The sequence below is a fragment of the Echiichthys vipera genome (genome assembly GCF_963691815.1).
Source record: "Echiichthys vipera genome assembly, chromosome: 5".
Lineage (NCBI taxonomy): Eukaryota > Metazoa > Chordata > Actinopteri > Perciformes > Trachinidae > Echiichthys > Echiichthys vipera.
In genome coordinates, this window is record NC_139830.1 from 20,066,100 (window position 1) to 20,083,910 (window position 17,811).

A 17,811-nucleotide genomic window follows, 5' to 3' on the forward strand; every position below is an offset into this window, starting at 1 on the left:
ACATGCCATCAATCTCAATCAATCAATTAGCCAACTAAACAAGCCATGCTCAGACATTCGTTCATTCTCAATTTTCCCATTGTGCTAATTACACTTAAATATGTCATTCCAAATTAAAATTGAACATTTAAATGAGATTAGTTTTATCTAACTGAAACATCACCCTTTTACATTCATGCATTCATGATGCACTGACGGCTAGTACAGCAGAACAGCAAAATGCCTTCAATCTTTTTTTTAAATTCAGTTCTCAAGAGTTTATCCTCAATAAAATAAAGAAATATAGAGAAAGTCACATGAATTGTCATCTTTCAAAAATCCAATAGGCAGGTATTTAATGCTCCTTTAGGGAAGCATTATGTTTCAATGAGTGTATGAGTGAGAGAAAGAAAAGTGGCTGGTTTCTAAGGTTAAATTATTCCCATTAAAGTTTGAATAATTAAAGTTATTGACCTTTACCTGGGATGGATCACTTAAAGTAATGGGAAATGGCGGCACAGACAGAATTATGGTGACAGAATCGCTCTTGGTTATGAACTAAGTCTTGATCCTTGAAATACCTATCAATTTGTCAAATCACTAACATCCGCATGTTCAGCTGGAAATCTTAACAGGGACCCCGGAGCCTGTCGGTGTCAGTCATCATGTCTCGCCTCTATCTGTTCCACAGTGCATGTGTCAGTCACTGATGGTAGCTCAGATTGCTGCTGGTGCTGCTGCACATCGAATCTATGTTGGTACAGTATTTTTGTCTCCACTCGAGATCTTCCTTCTTCGGGAGTTTGACAAGTATCTGCAGCTCAGGTTGAAGTGAGCAGGTTCAATCCAGCTCATGTATTTAGCACGTTAAAACAGGCAGGTGTGGCGAAACCACACTTTTTGATCAAGTCACAACAGCACAATGCTAAACATTGATATCTTTTTATTAAGACAAGTACTCTTCTGATTTTTTTTTTTCTTTTGTAAAAATGTTGGTGTGAACCAATACAAAATATGCATGGTCATATGAGTAACATCCTCTTCACTACACAAAAGAAAAAAATGTCACCTGGGTAACGAGAGAAATTTAAGATTCAACAACAAAAACAACCATTTTTGGGAATAATAAAACAACCAAACCTCCCACCAACCCCTCCCTCCCCTTCCCAGGCTTTAAACATGAGTTTCATCCAAATATCCAAGACATGTTACAGATCATTCATAAAACTTTATGTCACAGTAAATACACCATCTTTTCTTCTGTGAAATTGTATGCATGAATAGACTGGATGCAAACAGATGCTTGATTGACTGTCTGTGGTCACATCCTATAATTACTAAATAACCGATACTGTATGAGAAAAGTGTTAAGGTGGAAGAAGTATAAGTTTTATGAACATCATTGTGATTTTGTTGACACTGACTGTACATAATTTTGTCTGCTTAACAAATCTAGTTTTCTTTCTTTGTGAACTAGGTCTATGCAAAATAATATTTAACGTTTACTGTAACAGTGCACCATATTAAGAACACATAAACATGTACAGATGAAAAAAAACATGTACACCTTGTGAATTCTTCACTGTTTGAATAGCTGTGGTACTACAGTATATACTTGGGGCCTGTAATTTGCATTCTACCTGAGATGCAAAAAAACTATTAACACTCATGAACCTGAGAGAGTGAAAACAAACATACTAAATATCAATTATTTAAAACAAATCAAAACAAATTTGATTTGAATGACAAGTCTGACAATATTTTTACGTGCCTCGATTAAAAGCAGCAGTCACTTTATAGCCATTTAAGATAAATATCAAACCTCAAAATAAAATGTGTCATGCACATAACTGTTTCCATGACACCAACACCCTAAAATCCAGATGTACTTTAATTGTAGCTTATTATAGCTTTTAGTACTGTAATCCTCTCTAATATTACTAGTGAGCCCTGCCCTTAAAAATATCCAAATAAATAACAAATGAAGTGAAGCAAAAAAAAAATTATTATGACCAAATTTATGTTGTTTTGCGATCACTAATTAAAACAATAAATACTACATCCTGGCATACGACATTCTAGTCAGTGGAAGCTGCCACACCACCCTGATAAACAAAGAAATACTTTTTTTGTTTTGAGCTCATTCTAGCTTTTTTATGATCCAGGTTGTAATCCTGATATGATGCATGAATACAGACAACCTGGATGAGTATTGGCCCTGTAAGTTCGGAAGGACATAAATATACAATATATACTTTAAGTGTGTAAGTGTACATGAGGATACTACAATATACTAACCATATGCCTCAAAATCAAAGAAGGCACTAAATTAAGTCCTTCAGTCTTTTCCTATATAATGATACGTATCAAGAGGTGGGTTTAAGGCAGTGGTTATCCTTTTTCATAATACATTTACAGATTTTTTTTGTCTTATTCAGGCAATTAAATGAAATCACTGATTAACAAACAGGTTTTTACTCTTCTACAGTAGCTGTGACAGACTCAGAGGCATGAAGCATGCACAGAGTGCACACTGTGTCTCTGTCTACAAGCACAGTATCTTCTGATTTGTGTTGGCGGGGGGAAAATTCATTTGTAACAGCAGACGGTTTCTGTGTGAAGGTTTGAGGCTGCAGACAGTAAGAAAATGATCTTTCCCCAAACCAAGTCTTAAGCTCTACGCAAATCTTTGACAAATTGTAAGGCAGAGAACCCTTACAAGTTATCAAAGACAGCCCAAAGGTAAAATGTTTTTACAGACAGCAAGGAAATGTAGCTGATTCATGTTTGCAGTGATTGAATGTCTTTTATACTCGCGTATGGGCAAGGGTCAAAACGTATATGTAGCCAAGATTTCCAAGCCAGGAAATACACTGTAAAACTTTTTTTCCCACTTGCTACGGGTATTAACATGGACATACCTTGATGACTAATACATCACTGAAAGGAAACTCTGCTTTGGAAAGTGTAACAATCGTTCTTTCCTTTAACATAGTACAAATCAAATTTAAAATACAACCCTTGAAGAATGAAATAAACCAATACCATAGAATCATTTCCAGTAAAATGGTCAATGATCATCATCTGAAATCAGTTATTTAGAGAGGAGCACTCTGCAAAATAGACTTTGAGCCTTTTGCTGTATAAGAGTAAGATTCACTAAATATACGCACACTCGCATAATTATAATATCTGGTCCAAGGTCGACCATGTAGGCGGTATGAAAATGTTGAGTATTTCATGTTTAAACCAAAAGCGCACACAGCAGGCTGTATCAATATCCAACAAATAATGCATGTTTTTTAGGTTTTACAGGGTTTATGTATGTTTACTCAAAGTAAAGTCTGACCCTAAAGCCCACAAAGTTTTTGCCAACAGATAGTGTTTTAGCTCTTTACTAATTCGACATTTTCTTCCATTCTTTTTGGTCCTTCCATAAAAAGGATGAAAATAAATATTAATCTGATAAAAAATAACTACCAAAACCACTCTAGAAAGAAGCAAGAAGGAGTGGTTCAACATTTTGGGAAATAGACTTATTTGCTTTCTTACTGCTTGTTAAATGTTAAGATCAATACCACTTTTATGTCTGCATACAGTTTATGGTCTGCGCGCAAAGTCTTAAAACAGGGGGTAACAGCTCACTTATAAACATTTTTCATCTTTGTTTAACCTTTACAAAAAAAGTGTAGCCATTGGTAGTTGTATCGTTTGCCTTTATACGGAGCCAGGCTAGCTGTTTTTCCCCGTTTCCAGTCTTTTTGCTTAGCTAAGCTAACCGGCTGCTGTCTGTAGCTTTACACGTAGCGCACAGACATGAGAGTAATATCGATCTCCTTATTCACAATAGCAAATTAGCATATTTCCTAAAATGACAAATTATTCCTTTAAGATGTTTTTCCAGAACCAGTTGCTGCTAAGGACAACAGAAAAGAACAAAATAAAGGAGATGGCAGTAATTGTTATCTGCTACTACTGATTTACTGCTGTCCTCTCGATCAGCAGAAAAAACCTGATGCAGAGTCTAAAAAAAGGATAAGTGGTTGTTATTTTCTCTATAGAAACTCTATGTCATATGCACATTACAGCTGTCAGGATGTTAGACTGGACTCCACAATACCCTAAACAAATACTAAACTGACCTCACGTCTACTAATTGTCAGATGCGCTCTTGAAACCGGCGAGGGAGTAGTACTTTTGCGATCTGATGTGAAATAGTACTTAACAGTACTCCTACTTCCCTTTCAGGAGCAAATACATTCTATGATAAGCTTGATTATTACTCACAACTTTTACATTAGTAATCAACACATTGAACCTGACCTCAAAGGGGGGGATGAGTGAAACTGTTGCTGAAATATGTCAAAACCAATCATTGATGAATTTGAAGGGACTGGTGGACTTTGACCCACCACGGAGAAATGTGTTGACACTAGTGCTCCAGTTACTGAACTCTGGAGATTACTCAACGACAACAAAAAGGTGTGTATGAGCTGGCTCCTCAGATCTGGGTACATGAACTAAAAGCTAGCTGCAGCACACATAGACAAACACCAGGCCCTTTTAATATCAGAAAACCAAATGCAACAAAGGATCTGGTGAGGAGTACACTGAAATAAATCCAATCCAACAAGCATGTGAAAGGGGGAAAAAACAGTTAAAGAAAAAAAGAAAAAGAACAAGGCACAAAATTGTCTGTAAAATAATTGAACTGTACAGAGTAGGCCCCAGCAGTCCAGAAAGGATAGAAGACTCAGCAACGCCTCTTCTTACCACTTGGCCATGCCAGTCCTACTTTCCACTTTCTTCTCTTCCTCTTTAAATCTTGCCCTCCCTGCCCCCAAGCATTCTCGTAACCAATCAGAGTTAAACATAATGCTCCTACAGCACCACCACCAACAGCATCCCCACCCGTCCTTTCTGGCCTGTCCAGTTCAGATATAGTACTCCTTCTTCTCGTCTGTGTTGTTTTGTCCGCCCTCCGCATTGATGATGGCCGTGTCTGCATCAGCCGCGTCGTCTGCTCCTTTGGCTTCATGTGTGAAGTAAGTTCCTGCAAAAGTACAGACCTATTAGCCCTTCACCTCTTGTGCACTTTAATCCTATTGCACTCCACTTGCAACCAAAAAAACACTTGTACTCAATCATGTGTTCGTGATCAAGTACAATTGCACTGGTGATGCCTTACCTTTGTGTCTGGCAAAGTATCGACCTAAAACGATGAGTGCACACAGGATGGCAAACATCACCACGGCAACAACTCCTCCAATGACTGCATGGTCAATTTTCTGTGGTGGCCCCTCACCAGCTCTGGAGTCTGAAAATGGGACAATAACCGTAAATAATTCCATGATCAGTAAACCGTCTCAGCCAGTCACTAATACCATTACACAGACGTAGACCACCATGGAAACTATGGCCATTAAAACATTTGTTTGCCAAAATAAATAAAAATGGTTTGGTTTTCTCAGAAAAGCATTTTAGCATGAAACAACCAGAGGAAACACTTGAAAATGATGTTGAGAAAAATGCAGATACCATTGCACAAGTTGGTCCATGGAGGATGGTAAATGGTTCACAGTTTATAACTTAACATCCTTACAATAGGCTATCAAGCCACTTAAATCTTACTAAAAAAAATCTGCAAACCACTGCCAATAATGCTGCTTGATAATACCAAGGATAAGGCGTTTTACAAAATAAAATAAGGAATACATTTTTTTCTTAATAATTTCTTGTGCAGCTGTATGTACAGTGTTATTTTATTTCCCACAAAGATTTTTAAGAACTAAGCTTATTTGCTTTCTAGAGTTAAATGAGAAGATCAGTACCACCCTACAACTACCCTGTCTATGTCCTAATGTAACAAAATCACACTGCCAGCACCACTGAAGTGCACTGATAAAATATTATATGTTGTTTGTGTAATCTGTAGAAAACCCAAGTGTAAAAACGACATGTGACTTAGCCTTGCAGATTGACTTGTTTCCAGTCTTTATGCTAAACTACGCAAATGGGCATCATATTTACCGTAAAGACACCTTCTCATCCAACTCACAGAGAGAAAGTGATTGGCATATTTGCCAAAATGTTGTAATATACCTCATACCTACCTAATAAAACATACATCATATAAAATTCTGATGTCTCTAAATCATAAACCATACATTTGTGATGTTATACTGTTGAAACATGCTTGTGAACATTTTCAGAGCGTCTAATAGCTGAAATGGCTGCTCTAGCCCCTTGACTGAGCAGTGCTGAAAATGTTTTAAGACGGTTATTTCACCGTGAAACAGTAGACACCGTCTGCAATTTCATCGAGAGTTCACACACTGTAAAATACATTGTGATTTAAGAGGCCATTTCTGGAAGTTATAGAGCTCAATCATCAGAAATAGACACAAGTCTGGAGATAAATTGGCACCCGTTGTCGCCATGCAGAGAAATACGTGGCTGCCTCAGGTGTCAGAGAGTATCACTGTCTAGCATTTAGCTAGATTTATCCGTGCACCACAGTAGAACAAGGCAAAATTTGAAGCCTTTAAATTTCCAGTCTCAGAATAGTTCAGAGGCATTTATCAATAGTCTATATCTGTGCACATTTGGACTGATGGAGGAGTGGCAGGCGAGGGAATGGCTGCCCTGTTCTTTGCTGCATGAGAGAGCAGCTCAATTTTCCATCAATCTCACTAGTCATGCTCTGAACTTGAATGATTTTGATAAAAGACGAGCGGGGAGTGCAGAGTTTCTCAACACTGTGAGGGCATAATAAGTCGAGCTGAGGGCTCTAAGACAAGTGACTTTCACAGCTCAACCTAAAAACAACACCCTATTTGAGTTGAGTTCAGCACAAAGATATCTTGGAAGTGGAGGTGCATTGAAACTAATTAATAAGAGAAGTTCTGATTTAGTTGGTTGCCCATTTAAAATGGACTCTTCTTCATGGAGTGAGCCATTTCTTTGCGTCGGCGTATGTGAAGCAGGGATGTGCAAGGTGCCGTTTGTTTACTGTATCGCCGATGTCAGATAGCACAGCTCATTCCCCGCGGAGAGGGAATGGCCCATTCTACATGCTAATGAACATTCACCACTAAATGGCCTGTGCACAGTCCTGTCTCCTCCCCCCCCCCCTTCAACCCCCCACACCTTCCTGCCCTAACCTTGCTCCCTGCTGTCTTCCGTTTGACACATCTGCAAGAAAACATGCATGGTCTCTGCCGCCTCTGCAAACCGAGGTAGAGTTTTATTTAGCGGTAAGAAAAAAAAAAAGAATTCTACCCGGGTAAGCACTAAGACTCTATCACAAAATGTCGAAGTAAAAAATCCCATAACACCTACAGTATAAACTGTTATGGTTGGTTGCATATCATGTTGCCTGCATTAAGTACAATACTGAACACTGGTTTTGTGTTTGTCAGTTCAGTATTTCTTACAAGGTAGGGCCACAAAAACATGATCTCCAATTCAATATAAATGTTACTGTTGAGCTCATTTTCATTCATTTTCGTGTTGGTGGTGGTGCAACCTGCATTACATCTTAAAGAGATTGTGTTACATAATGCAATACAGAGGTCTAAAGCATATTGTAAGCTGATTTTACACATAAAGGTCACTAGTAATGAGTTGTGCTACTCCTGCGAAAACAGTTGCATTATATATTCTCAGGCTCTGAAGCAAGATTTTCTTACCTTCGAAAATGTCATTAGAGTTATGACATTTACATATTTTCTGTTACAGAAAATGTCTGTCTCTGCTGCATCAATTTTCACCTTTTTTATTTATCAAGTGACAAACTTGTTTACTTATTTTATTATTTGTTTCCGTGTCATGCCAAGCATCTCTCCTATTCCACATGGGATTACGTGACACAATTTTACAAAGTGAGCAAAACATTATTTTTTATAAAGTACCTTTTTATTCTTTCAAATAACACATATCCAATGGACTGAACATTGAAAAGAACTGTTTCTGTACAGTTTATCCTGACGAGCCAATCTAGCTAATTTAAATCATCATCCATATTTAGAAAATCAATATATTTTTGTATCTTAATAATAAATGCTGAAGAAGGCCATGAGATGTTGCTAAATTTTTGGAAAGACCTAGCAGGTGGATCTTGAGATAAAAATATTTTCGCCAAAGTCTGCTCTTTTTATTTAATGGACTGCATTTTATATATTTCTTGTATCCAAGTGCTGTAGAATTCAAGCATATCCACCATGGAGACCAATGGTGCTTCAGTATCTTGGGCAGGAGGAGCAGGGGATCAAACCCAAAACCATACGGTTATTGGGTGACCCACTTTACCTACTGATCTGCAGCTACCCCTAAATCCATCCCCTGTGATACCCCGTACTTCATGTATCTCAGACCCCATGTATACTTGGCATTAAAGTGTGTTTTGGGTGATCAGATTGCAATCGGATGATGCTTGATCACATGAGAGTACAGGTGTTAATGCACCCAAAATACAATTGCGGTTTTTATCCACATCCAACTACCAGCACTAACTGCTTACAGGTCTGGACACCAGGGAGCACACAACTTTCAGCCGAGACAGGAAGAACATGCATACAAGAGAAAAGTCCTGTCGGAGAATAAAAAGAAAATACAGAAAAGACAGTTCACAGTTCAGCCCAACACGTTGTTGGAACTTCAAGAGGGGTGATTAGGACTCTTGAAGTGCTGATCTGTATCTGACATCTCTGACCTTAATAAGCAGATTTTCTTTATAAAGTGTCATTACTATCATTCTTCCCTCTTCCTGTGTATATTAGATAATTCAGTGCTCTCTAAAGGCAGGGATACACATGCAAACTTCAAAGAAGTAGTGGTGACAAAGGCTGACTGTTGCGTCACCTCACTTCCCCTGTATTTCATTATAGTGGCAGCCTATCTGCCACTTTTGCAGGACATAAAAGTTTCTGTACTTGTGCTTGTCATAAGGCAATGAACTCCAATACAGATCCAAGAAGGACACAGTCGAAAGCCGATGTAAATAGGGAAAAAATGCTTCGGTTTATTATCCACAAATAATCCACGTTGAACAAAGCAAAATCCAGTCTGTCACCTCAAACTAACTGACAGAAAAGAGTTTCTTAGGCCTAAAATGACATTAGCTACGTTCAGAAAAGTGTAGCTCCCGTCCTGCCCTGATCACTTAATAACAAACCCCGACCAGCGCACACATGGCTAATTTTACTACAGTTCTCAACAGTACACCGTGCTTTACGGCAGCATCAACTTTTGATAGCATGCCAAAATGGCATTAATTACATAAAAAATAGAACAAAAATATCACTTATGATTAGCCACAATAAATTAACGCATTTAACTGTTGGTAAGGTGTCCCTGCCTTAACACACCCAGTACAGGATCACTGTGATTCCCTCAGGCCATCCATGTTCAATATATATGCATTAGTAATTCAACACTGTGCAAGGGTAAAAAACCTCCAAATGACAGACTGTGTTTTTACAGCAGCCTTTGTGGCCTCATACTTGGAATAAGTAGAATTTGATTATGTCTGTAATGTGGCTGGTGTCCATATTATCGGCACAGCTCTGCTCACAGCTCGATGGGGGAGTGCTGACATGCCCACACCGGCATCCTGACAGGATGTGCACAGCCGTAGGGATTTATGGGGGAATAAAGAGGATTTGCAACTGATGCCTGTGTCTGTGCGGTGGTGAAATCTGCTCTGCTGAACTCCCAGTACCACATGCTTTACAGTCCCACCTTTCAGTCTCTGTAGTGGAATGAGTTATGGCCGCACTGGTCAGCCACAGTGCATCCTATCAGACGGTCAACATGGAGATCAGAGCTGTGAGCTCGTCACCAGTCTGATAACATGGAACATAATTTTCTGGGTTTTTTTTCTTTTAGTTACACACAAATGCACTTACCCACACACACAAAAACATTACAATTTATAGATGTAATTACACTGATATAATTGAAACAATGACTCTCTTGCATTGAATGAGCAAAGCCGTCCCTTGCACTGAAAAGACTTTCAGAGTAACCTTTTTCTGGACAGTGGCAGGACAATCGGGCATTGCTGATGAATCAACTTGTGGACTGTCAATAGCCATTCTGCAGCATTGGATGGCTAACAGCCGCAGCTTCTGTATTTGTTGCTGTTTGAAAAGGAAATTAACATGATGAGATGAGCACATGGGCAATTTTCACCAAATCGTTTTTGGTATTGCTGTTATAGCAGGACCATCAACAGAGCACAATATTGTCTTCAGTTGAGTTCCAATTCCACAGCTTGCTAAATAGATTCCTTGAGTCCTTTGTAATAACCCAGAGAGTGATTTGAGGATGCGCAAATACAGCTATAACATTTAACGGAGGTGCTGAAATACAAGTGAAGTCCTGACTACAACTAATAAAAAAAGCAAATTAATGGAAATTGTGGCAGCAAACTTGAACTCCTCGATGGCAGTTTATTGTATCTTTTGAGATTGGCAAACTTCTACTCACAAAAACCTTGCAGTGCAGATCAAGGTAAGGGAAAAGGTTGCCAAAATAATCGACTTCTCTCTCCTTAAAGTTGCTCACAGTAATGTGCCACAGAAGTAGACCTTTTGTGCCAAAAATGAGGACACAATGCGAGTTCATTGTCAGTGGCACATTACATTCAATCTCCAAACCCTAATGTGCAAAGTAGAACTCTCATAATAATATACTACTGCTCCATTAAAAAACAATATTACTGCAGTGAAACACACTTTTAACTTTAGGGTGGGCTAGCATTACTAACCCATTCCCTGGAGACCAATTAAAATGGACTATTGCAATATTTTCTTTCTTTAATAACTGTTTAAAGGAAAGAAAGGAGAACCTCAGGTCAGAAAAAAACAAATTTCAGCTAGGAGTCAGAGTAAACAAATGTGAGGGGGGGAAAGTAATTAGCATTTCTAAATGATTCTTTAATTTTTCCAATGAAATACTTCAAAGAAGAATGATACATGTGAGAGTTAAAACAACACTGGTAAATGTTTAATGGCTAATTATGTTGAATACTAAATCCACTCATAACAGTCTTTTTTGATGTCAATAGCGTATGTGGAGTTAAGGCTTGAATCCCAAGACTAAACAGCAGTGGAAACCTGCCAACACCTTACATGTACTGGTGCTGACGGAGAAAACGTCAAACAAAGCATGTATGAAAACCTGCCAGAAATGGATTCCTAAAATACCATCTGGAGCAAAATGACATGATCTCACTGGGAAGAAAAAAAAAATCCATGTGTTTGTCAGAACAAAGAAAAGGGAATAACCCTGAGGCCATGTATGTATTTTGTGCACTGCATGTTAAAGTCATAAGGATAAACAAAACCCTGACGGCTTAGCTGAGCAACCAATAACAGCTATATCATGGTTAGTATTAAGGGTCTTAAGGGTGCAGTGCTGAGGCCAAACTCAGGTTCATTTGTAGTGTAATGTTTGCTCGCAAAGCTCTTATTGGCTGTTAATTTACAACTTGTATTATCCATAAGGCTGTTAGCCTCAGAAAAACCCCTTTAACTCATCACAACCCCAAAGCTTCTGTGATGTTTAGTTTTTATATTCCTTTTAGATTATTCAGCAGAGACCCTCCTGTAGCATGCTAGACAACAATTTACCCCGGACTGTAGATCTGCAGAAACATAGGGTCTTTTTAATCAAGTCTACAACATAAGTCCTTGTTCCGTATCTTTCCTCTGGCTTCTCTCGACAAGCTGGGGGAGAGGCGGGTTAGTGAAGGCTTAGCCGGGATATCATGTCCCTGCCTTGGATCATCTCTGAGCATCTGACGAACTGGAGCATTATCGCCACAGACTCTCTTTATTCCTTAAGAGCTGGGGATTCTGGGTAAATTCCACCCTCTTCCCCAAAAAAAGAAAAACAGCCACTGACAAAGAACTTTTGGAATACTTTTTTTACTTCTGCGGTGCTGGAACCATCGACTGACCATATTGAAGACACTATTCTGCTTCATTTACACTAAGCTTTCAAGTTTATTTTGTCAGAAAAAGGCTGCGCACTACTGTGTTTAGTGTGATATCTCTGAATCAAGTGTTTAGATCAGTGAAAAAGAAGGTCACACGTATTTGTCAACTAAAACGTCACCTAAAAGCTTTTTGTAAATATGAAAAAAAACAAAAAAAAAAAAAGGGAGAAACTAACTTTTAGGCACATGGAAGAAATGTTCCTCTGAAAGGGTGACTTATCTCTCCCATGAGGTCTACAAACACACACACGCACACAAACAACCTCTCTCTCTGCATCTTTTAAGACACTGAAAGACCTGACAATATGAACTCTTGTGAAACTTTCTGAACATGAAACAGCATAGAAGAACAACAACTGTGAGATTCTGTGCTTTTACATCCCCCCACTGCACAACACAATATTCGGGCCTTGAACTGATGATTTGGTTTGCAAGGCATCAAGAAGAAGAAGAAAACAGCTTTACAGAGAGGAAAAAAACAGCAAATTAAATCATATCATTTTGGAAATGAATTCTGTTTTTTGTTCTGTTGTGGTTTTTTGTTTTTTTACAACTATTATGTATCAAAATAGGGAGGAAGTGTGCTAACAACATTCAGAAAACCCCTTTTTATGTTTTCTTTCATACTACAGAGGAAACATATTGTGTGCCTGCTGCTCATCTGGATAAGTAAATGACAGGAACTTGAAAGCTTAGTGTCTTCATTCAGTAAGTTCATCCCAGTCAAGAGAGCACTCAAAAAAACTCAGATCTAAGTGGAGCTACCAAAGTAGCACCAAAAATTATGTTTAAAAGGTAGAATATGTGATCCAGATGTAAAAAACACAGAACGGATATTTTAAGACGACTAAAACTTATCTGGGTCCAAATGTGTGTCCTCATGGCAAAAGGTTCCTGGAGACACCTACTGTTGCGGGAATTAACAAAGAGGCCATTTTAAATATTTTGCTAGGTGTTTATATTTCTGTCTGTCTGTCTGTCTGTCTGTCTGTCTGCCTGTATGCGGCCAGATTTTCTTACTGGGATATCGTCGCAACTGTTAGAGATAGTCACAAAACAAGTTTGAAAATGGGCTACAATGGTAGGGGGTAGGAAGTAGCACCACAACCACACACACCCTTGGCTGGATTTGGTGATAAATCAAGAACTCATCAATCTATATCTGCCAATAACTAAAATGTATGCATCCAAAAATGTACTGATTGGACCTTTCAAATCAGGATGTGGCCGCTGATTACAAAAGAAAATTACAGCTGGTGGAGGAGGTGGCCATGCCAATTCACACTCTGGTTATAGTAAATGAATTAGAAATCGTCCTGTATACTTCCTTATTGAGGAATGCTATCCTGTGCTGTTATGCCGATTACGGTAGTGCAAAGCAATCTGCCGCAAGCCAGCTTACCATTGCCCCTGTGACAGGGTATTTAGAAGAGTAGTGAACTGCAAGAAAGCTCAATTACATCCTCCCAGCATGTACCGCATAAATCACCGTAAATCCTCTTTCAAGCCTGTCTTTCGGAAATTACTGGAATGTTACAGCAGAAAACTTGGAGGAGAGGTGCTTAGGGGGGGAAATGCAGAGTAATGCACACTTCTACAAAAGCAACTTCCTGTTTGACTGAACCACACCCAGGGAGAGTCGAGAGAGCTAAAATGAGGCTGTATCTATGCAGCATGATCACTGGCGTACTGCAGATAACTTAATTTTAGAGGGAGAGAAAAAAAACAGGTTTGAAGTAGGAATTTCAAAATTTAGGAAGTCATTTTAAAAAAAACATCCCAGGATACCTCACAAATATGACTCCAGACAGTGCCATTTTTTGTGACTATTGACCCTATTTTTTAATAAAAATACATAATGCACATAAACAAATGATTTAAAAGCCAATTATTTGATCAAATAAATGTAGAAATGGATGATATCTGAAAGCTACCACATTAGAGTAGTGGAGCTTTTGATGAAGTCTCACACTGAGTTTCAATCTTCAAATCTTGCCACTGTATTGCCACTCCACATTTGTAAGACTGTATGAAATGCAGAGTGGTCTTGACAAAAGAGCCAAAATTGCAGTATCTCTAAAGCAGCTATTGATAAACCGATCTATTCTTTAAGGATAGTTTTTTTGTATTGAAATGTCACATTCTGGCATATCCAAATGTCAACTCCCAAGGTTGCCTCGCCATCTGTCTAGCCTTAGCAGTGCTTTTGAAATAATAGCTATTTTTAAAAAAAAAAGAAAAAGTTGATTATTAAAATGTGTTTTTTGTAGCAGAGCTTAATCAAAGTATAAAACAAATGCCAAAAGGTTGCTGTGCTATAAACACCCCAAATGAACTGCCTTTAATTCATTTCATATGTGTTTGAGAAAATAGTTTTTGATGGGTTTTTTTGGCCTCGCAAAGACAAGATGTGACTGGCATTTGTAGGGTAGATGTAAAGGGCATTATAATATGATGGATGGGTCAGTTGAGATATAGCTGCAGATGCTGATAAGACAGCAGAACAGCAAAGCGTAGACTCTATGTTTTCTCAGATCAAACATGTGACTGGAAAAGGCTTTGACAGGTGTCTCTGACGGCGCATGCTGCCTGTCCTCAATGTCACTTATCAGCAGCACTATCTGATTAAAACTGGCCATCCAGTCTCTAGCATTAGGTACAAGCCCTTGTTCTTTTTCGCCCCGGTCACCCAATCCCACATGCATGCAGGCCCACACACACACACACACACACACTCGACTGCTGAGAGGGACAGTAGTGGGGACATACAGTACCTTGCGTGTTGACTGGATTGGTGGTGGGTGTGGGGATAGTAGTGGGAGCATCTAGATGAAAAGAGTAAAAAAAAAAAAAAAAAAGAACATATATAAGAAATAAAGGAAGACAAGAGTAAAGAAGTCATTGAAGATGTGAAGCTGTGTGAAAATTATAGCATGCACACGTTTTAGCTTCTGTGGTGAGTACATTTTTAAGCGAATGAGAGCTTACTACTAGGACAGTGGTGCTTTGAACGAAACGCTAACATCAACATGTCAACATGCTGATGTTTAGCAGCTATAATGTTTGTCATTGTCACCATGTTAGCCTAGCATGTTAGCATGCTAACATTTGCTATTTAGCACTAGACACAAAATACAACTGAGGCTGATGGGAATGTTTTGCAGGTATTTGGTCATAAACCAAATGTTTTGGACCAATTAAAAATGTGACCTTAATAAGTCAGAGAATGAAAAGTCATGGGATCGCTAAGTTATGAAAATTCATCCTGAGGGCGACATTAATATTTGTACCAAATATCTTGGTAATAAATTGAATAGTTGATATGATATAACGCAATACCAGAAATTTTCAACCTCATGGTGGGACTACAGGAAATCAGGGGATAACCAGAGTCCTTAGGATTTATCGCCTATTTGCCTATCCATAGTTGTTGAGATATTTCACTAAAAAACAGAAATGTCAATATCTAGGTGGCGCTGGAGGAAAAGCGAGGGTATCACCAAAATCATTTGCCCAAACCCATCTGGGAACCATGAATGTCTGTATAAAGAGTCCAACAGTTGTTAAGATATTTCAGTCTGGACTAAAGTAGTCAACTGACTGGCTGACAGACTGTCACAATCTGAATCATTTATTAATGAGCACACGACTAGGTCGGTGGAATTTGCTATCACTACAGCATGTCATGTTATTCACTCAGTTTAGAGCTTGTACCGGGGTGAGCCTCACGACCCCCATCTCACAGTAAACACACACATGGAATATTTCAGCTTGCTGGGGTTTTATTTCATTTTATTATGGTAAGCTATGGTATTTATTTTTTTTGATATATTTTCTAATTAGCTTTGAATAATAATGCCCGGCAATCATGGAAAAGTATTGCTATTTTCCACAGTCTCTCACATTAATTAAGTCAAACTGCAAATTAAACCACTCTGGTGGTCCCCTGCTGCAGCACAGCAGAGCCCCGAGCAGCATCCTCCGCCTCACACTGTACTGATTAGGGCTGTCACTAACCCCCAAACAAAATAATCAGAAAGACGAAATGGAGGGCAATTCAGGTATGCTACGGTACTAAGGAGGGCTGAAAGCTTCCTCATCACGGGAATATATGCCTGGCTCTGGTGCAGGGAAAAGATAACACGACCCCTTGCTGTGGGAGAGTCGCAGCAGGGGAAATTGGCTAGCAGTCTCTATGCCTTTACTGTCTGCACTCCATCAAAAGACAGCAGTGGGGGACCACACACTCCCAAACTAATGATAAAACATCAAGGACAGCATAATGTTGCCGCCGGGGATGGAGTGTATGGCGGAGGTGGTGTTGATGGTGGTAGGGAGGTATCGGGGTATCAGGCAAAGATTCGCCTCTGACAGTATTTGAAGAGGGGGGTGGGCTAGATTTCTTTCCCTGTGACCGAAGGCAGTCTGATAGCTGAAATGTCAGTGTCTGGAAAAGGGAAATTGGCCATTCAGGGAAGAGGGTCTTCACAAAGGCTGGGATAGGATGTGGCACATATAATATCCAAGCGAACAAGAATTCTCCATGGGCAATTTCCAGGCTGGGTGACTCTGGGCTCAGCATTATGAGGGCTGAAATATGAGTGTATTTTGGAGAGGACATATTTTCAGGGAGCATTTGTATCAGTGAGGAATTTGATATGAGAAATTTAACCATAAAGTGAAACAATGTAGGAGAAATTGTTTATCTATGCCTGCTTAAACCTGCCTGCTAACACGACAGGAGGGGGGAGCAGGTTTCGTCTGTTTGTTTGCTCTTGCTTAAAAGTAAGTTAGTAAGTTTTCTTGAAACACAAGGGGAAAATGTCTGTAAAAGAGGTTGTCGTAGTTTAAGTATTGAATTGATATAATGGAAAATCTACAAGCTGATATGTTGGAAGTTGATCCCGTTGCACATTTGATGGAATCAGTGTGAATCACAAGGACAGTTTCACGACAGCCTTTCATAAGAACAGGGAGACCCATGAGTCCTGTCTGCTCATGTTATGTCAAGACTCATATAAACCCCTGAATTTCCAGTGGCTTGTGGATCTTTGACTTCTTGTCCATGGAAGATTTATAGATCAAATGGTCAACTGTGGGTTAAACCGTGGTAGTAAAAGCAGCATTGCTCTCCTGCTAACAGGCAGTATGTGTGAGTTATAGCAATAGGTCACCTCAGAGAGAGACAGGCCTGTCTCTGGTCAGCTCTCTCCCACACCACACGTCAGCCTCGAGGGCACAATTCACAGACTGCTGCAGACACACCCACGTGGAGAACAGCATGACAAGCCTTTTCCTCAGCCTTTCGTCAGGACACATACAGTGCATGCACCACAATGGGGCTTGATTTGACGTGGATTTACATCGGCTTCACAACTGTCCGGGCTGTCACACAGTGAAAGGTCATTATTCTCCTTGAAATAGGAAGAGCCCGAAGGACTAGCAGAGGTAGAGGGTGGCAACACGATGAAAGAGAATTGGTGGAAAATTCAGCTTGACTCTATCAATAATACTCACAAGCGAATATTTATTAAGAACAAAACAACTCATTAAATAAAGCAATTTGTTGCATTTGGTTGGTTAGTCGAAAAGGCTTTTTGGACAAGTATGTGACGGCTTTAATAAGAGGAAGAGCTCATAAATCACAAAAAAAAATAAAATATTGCCAAATAGTAATTTCTTTGTGAAAATGTGAAGTTAGTGGGTGGGATAACAGTGCTGGACAGTTTGAAGTTGTGCATTGCTGCTGAAAAGTTAAACATAAATAGCAGAGGTTTCTCATGCTAAGACCAATCTATGCTGCAGAAACACACACTAATTAAACCACT

At 39.2% G+C, this 17,811-nt stretch overlaps 1 protein-coding gene across 2 annotated transcripts in view; it reads right to left on the reverse strand.

The window, feature by feature from the left end:
- Window positions 1-1,154: 1,154 nt before the first annotated feature.
- Window positions 1,155-17,811, reverse strand: part of cadm1b (cell adhesion molecule 1b) — a 146,092-nt gene continuing 129,435 nt past the window's right edge. Inside the window, exons 9-11 of one of the 2 annotated variants that reach the window (XM_083913277.1) lie at window positions 14,758-14,808; window positions 5,168-5,296; window positions 1,155-5,032 (exon numbers count right to left, since the gene is read on the reverse strand). In XM_083913277.1, the coding sequence (XP_083769403.1) occupies window positions 4,914-5,032; window positions 5,168-5,296; window positions 14,758-14,808 (299 nt within the window). In that variant the 3' untranslated portion in view covers window positions 1,155-4,913. The remainder of the gene's footprint in view (window positions 5,033-5,167; window positions 5,297-14,757; window positions 14,809-17,811) is intronic. The other variant, XM_083913278.1, reaches the window with a different exon arrangement.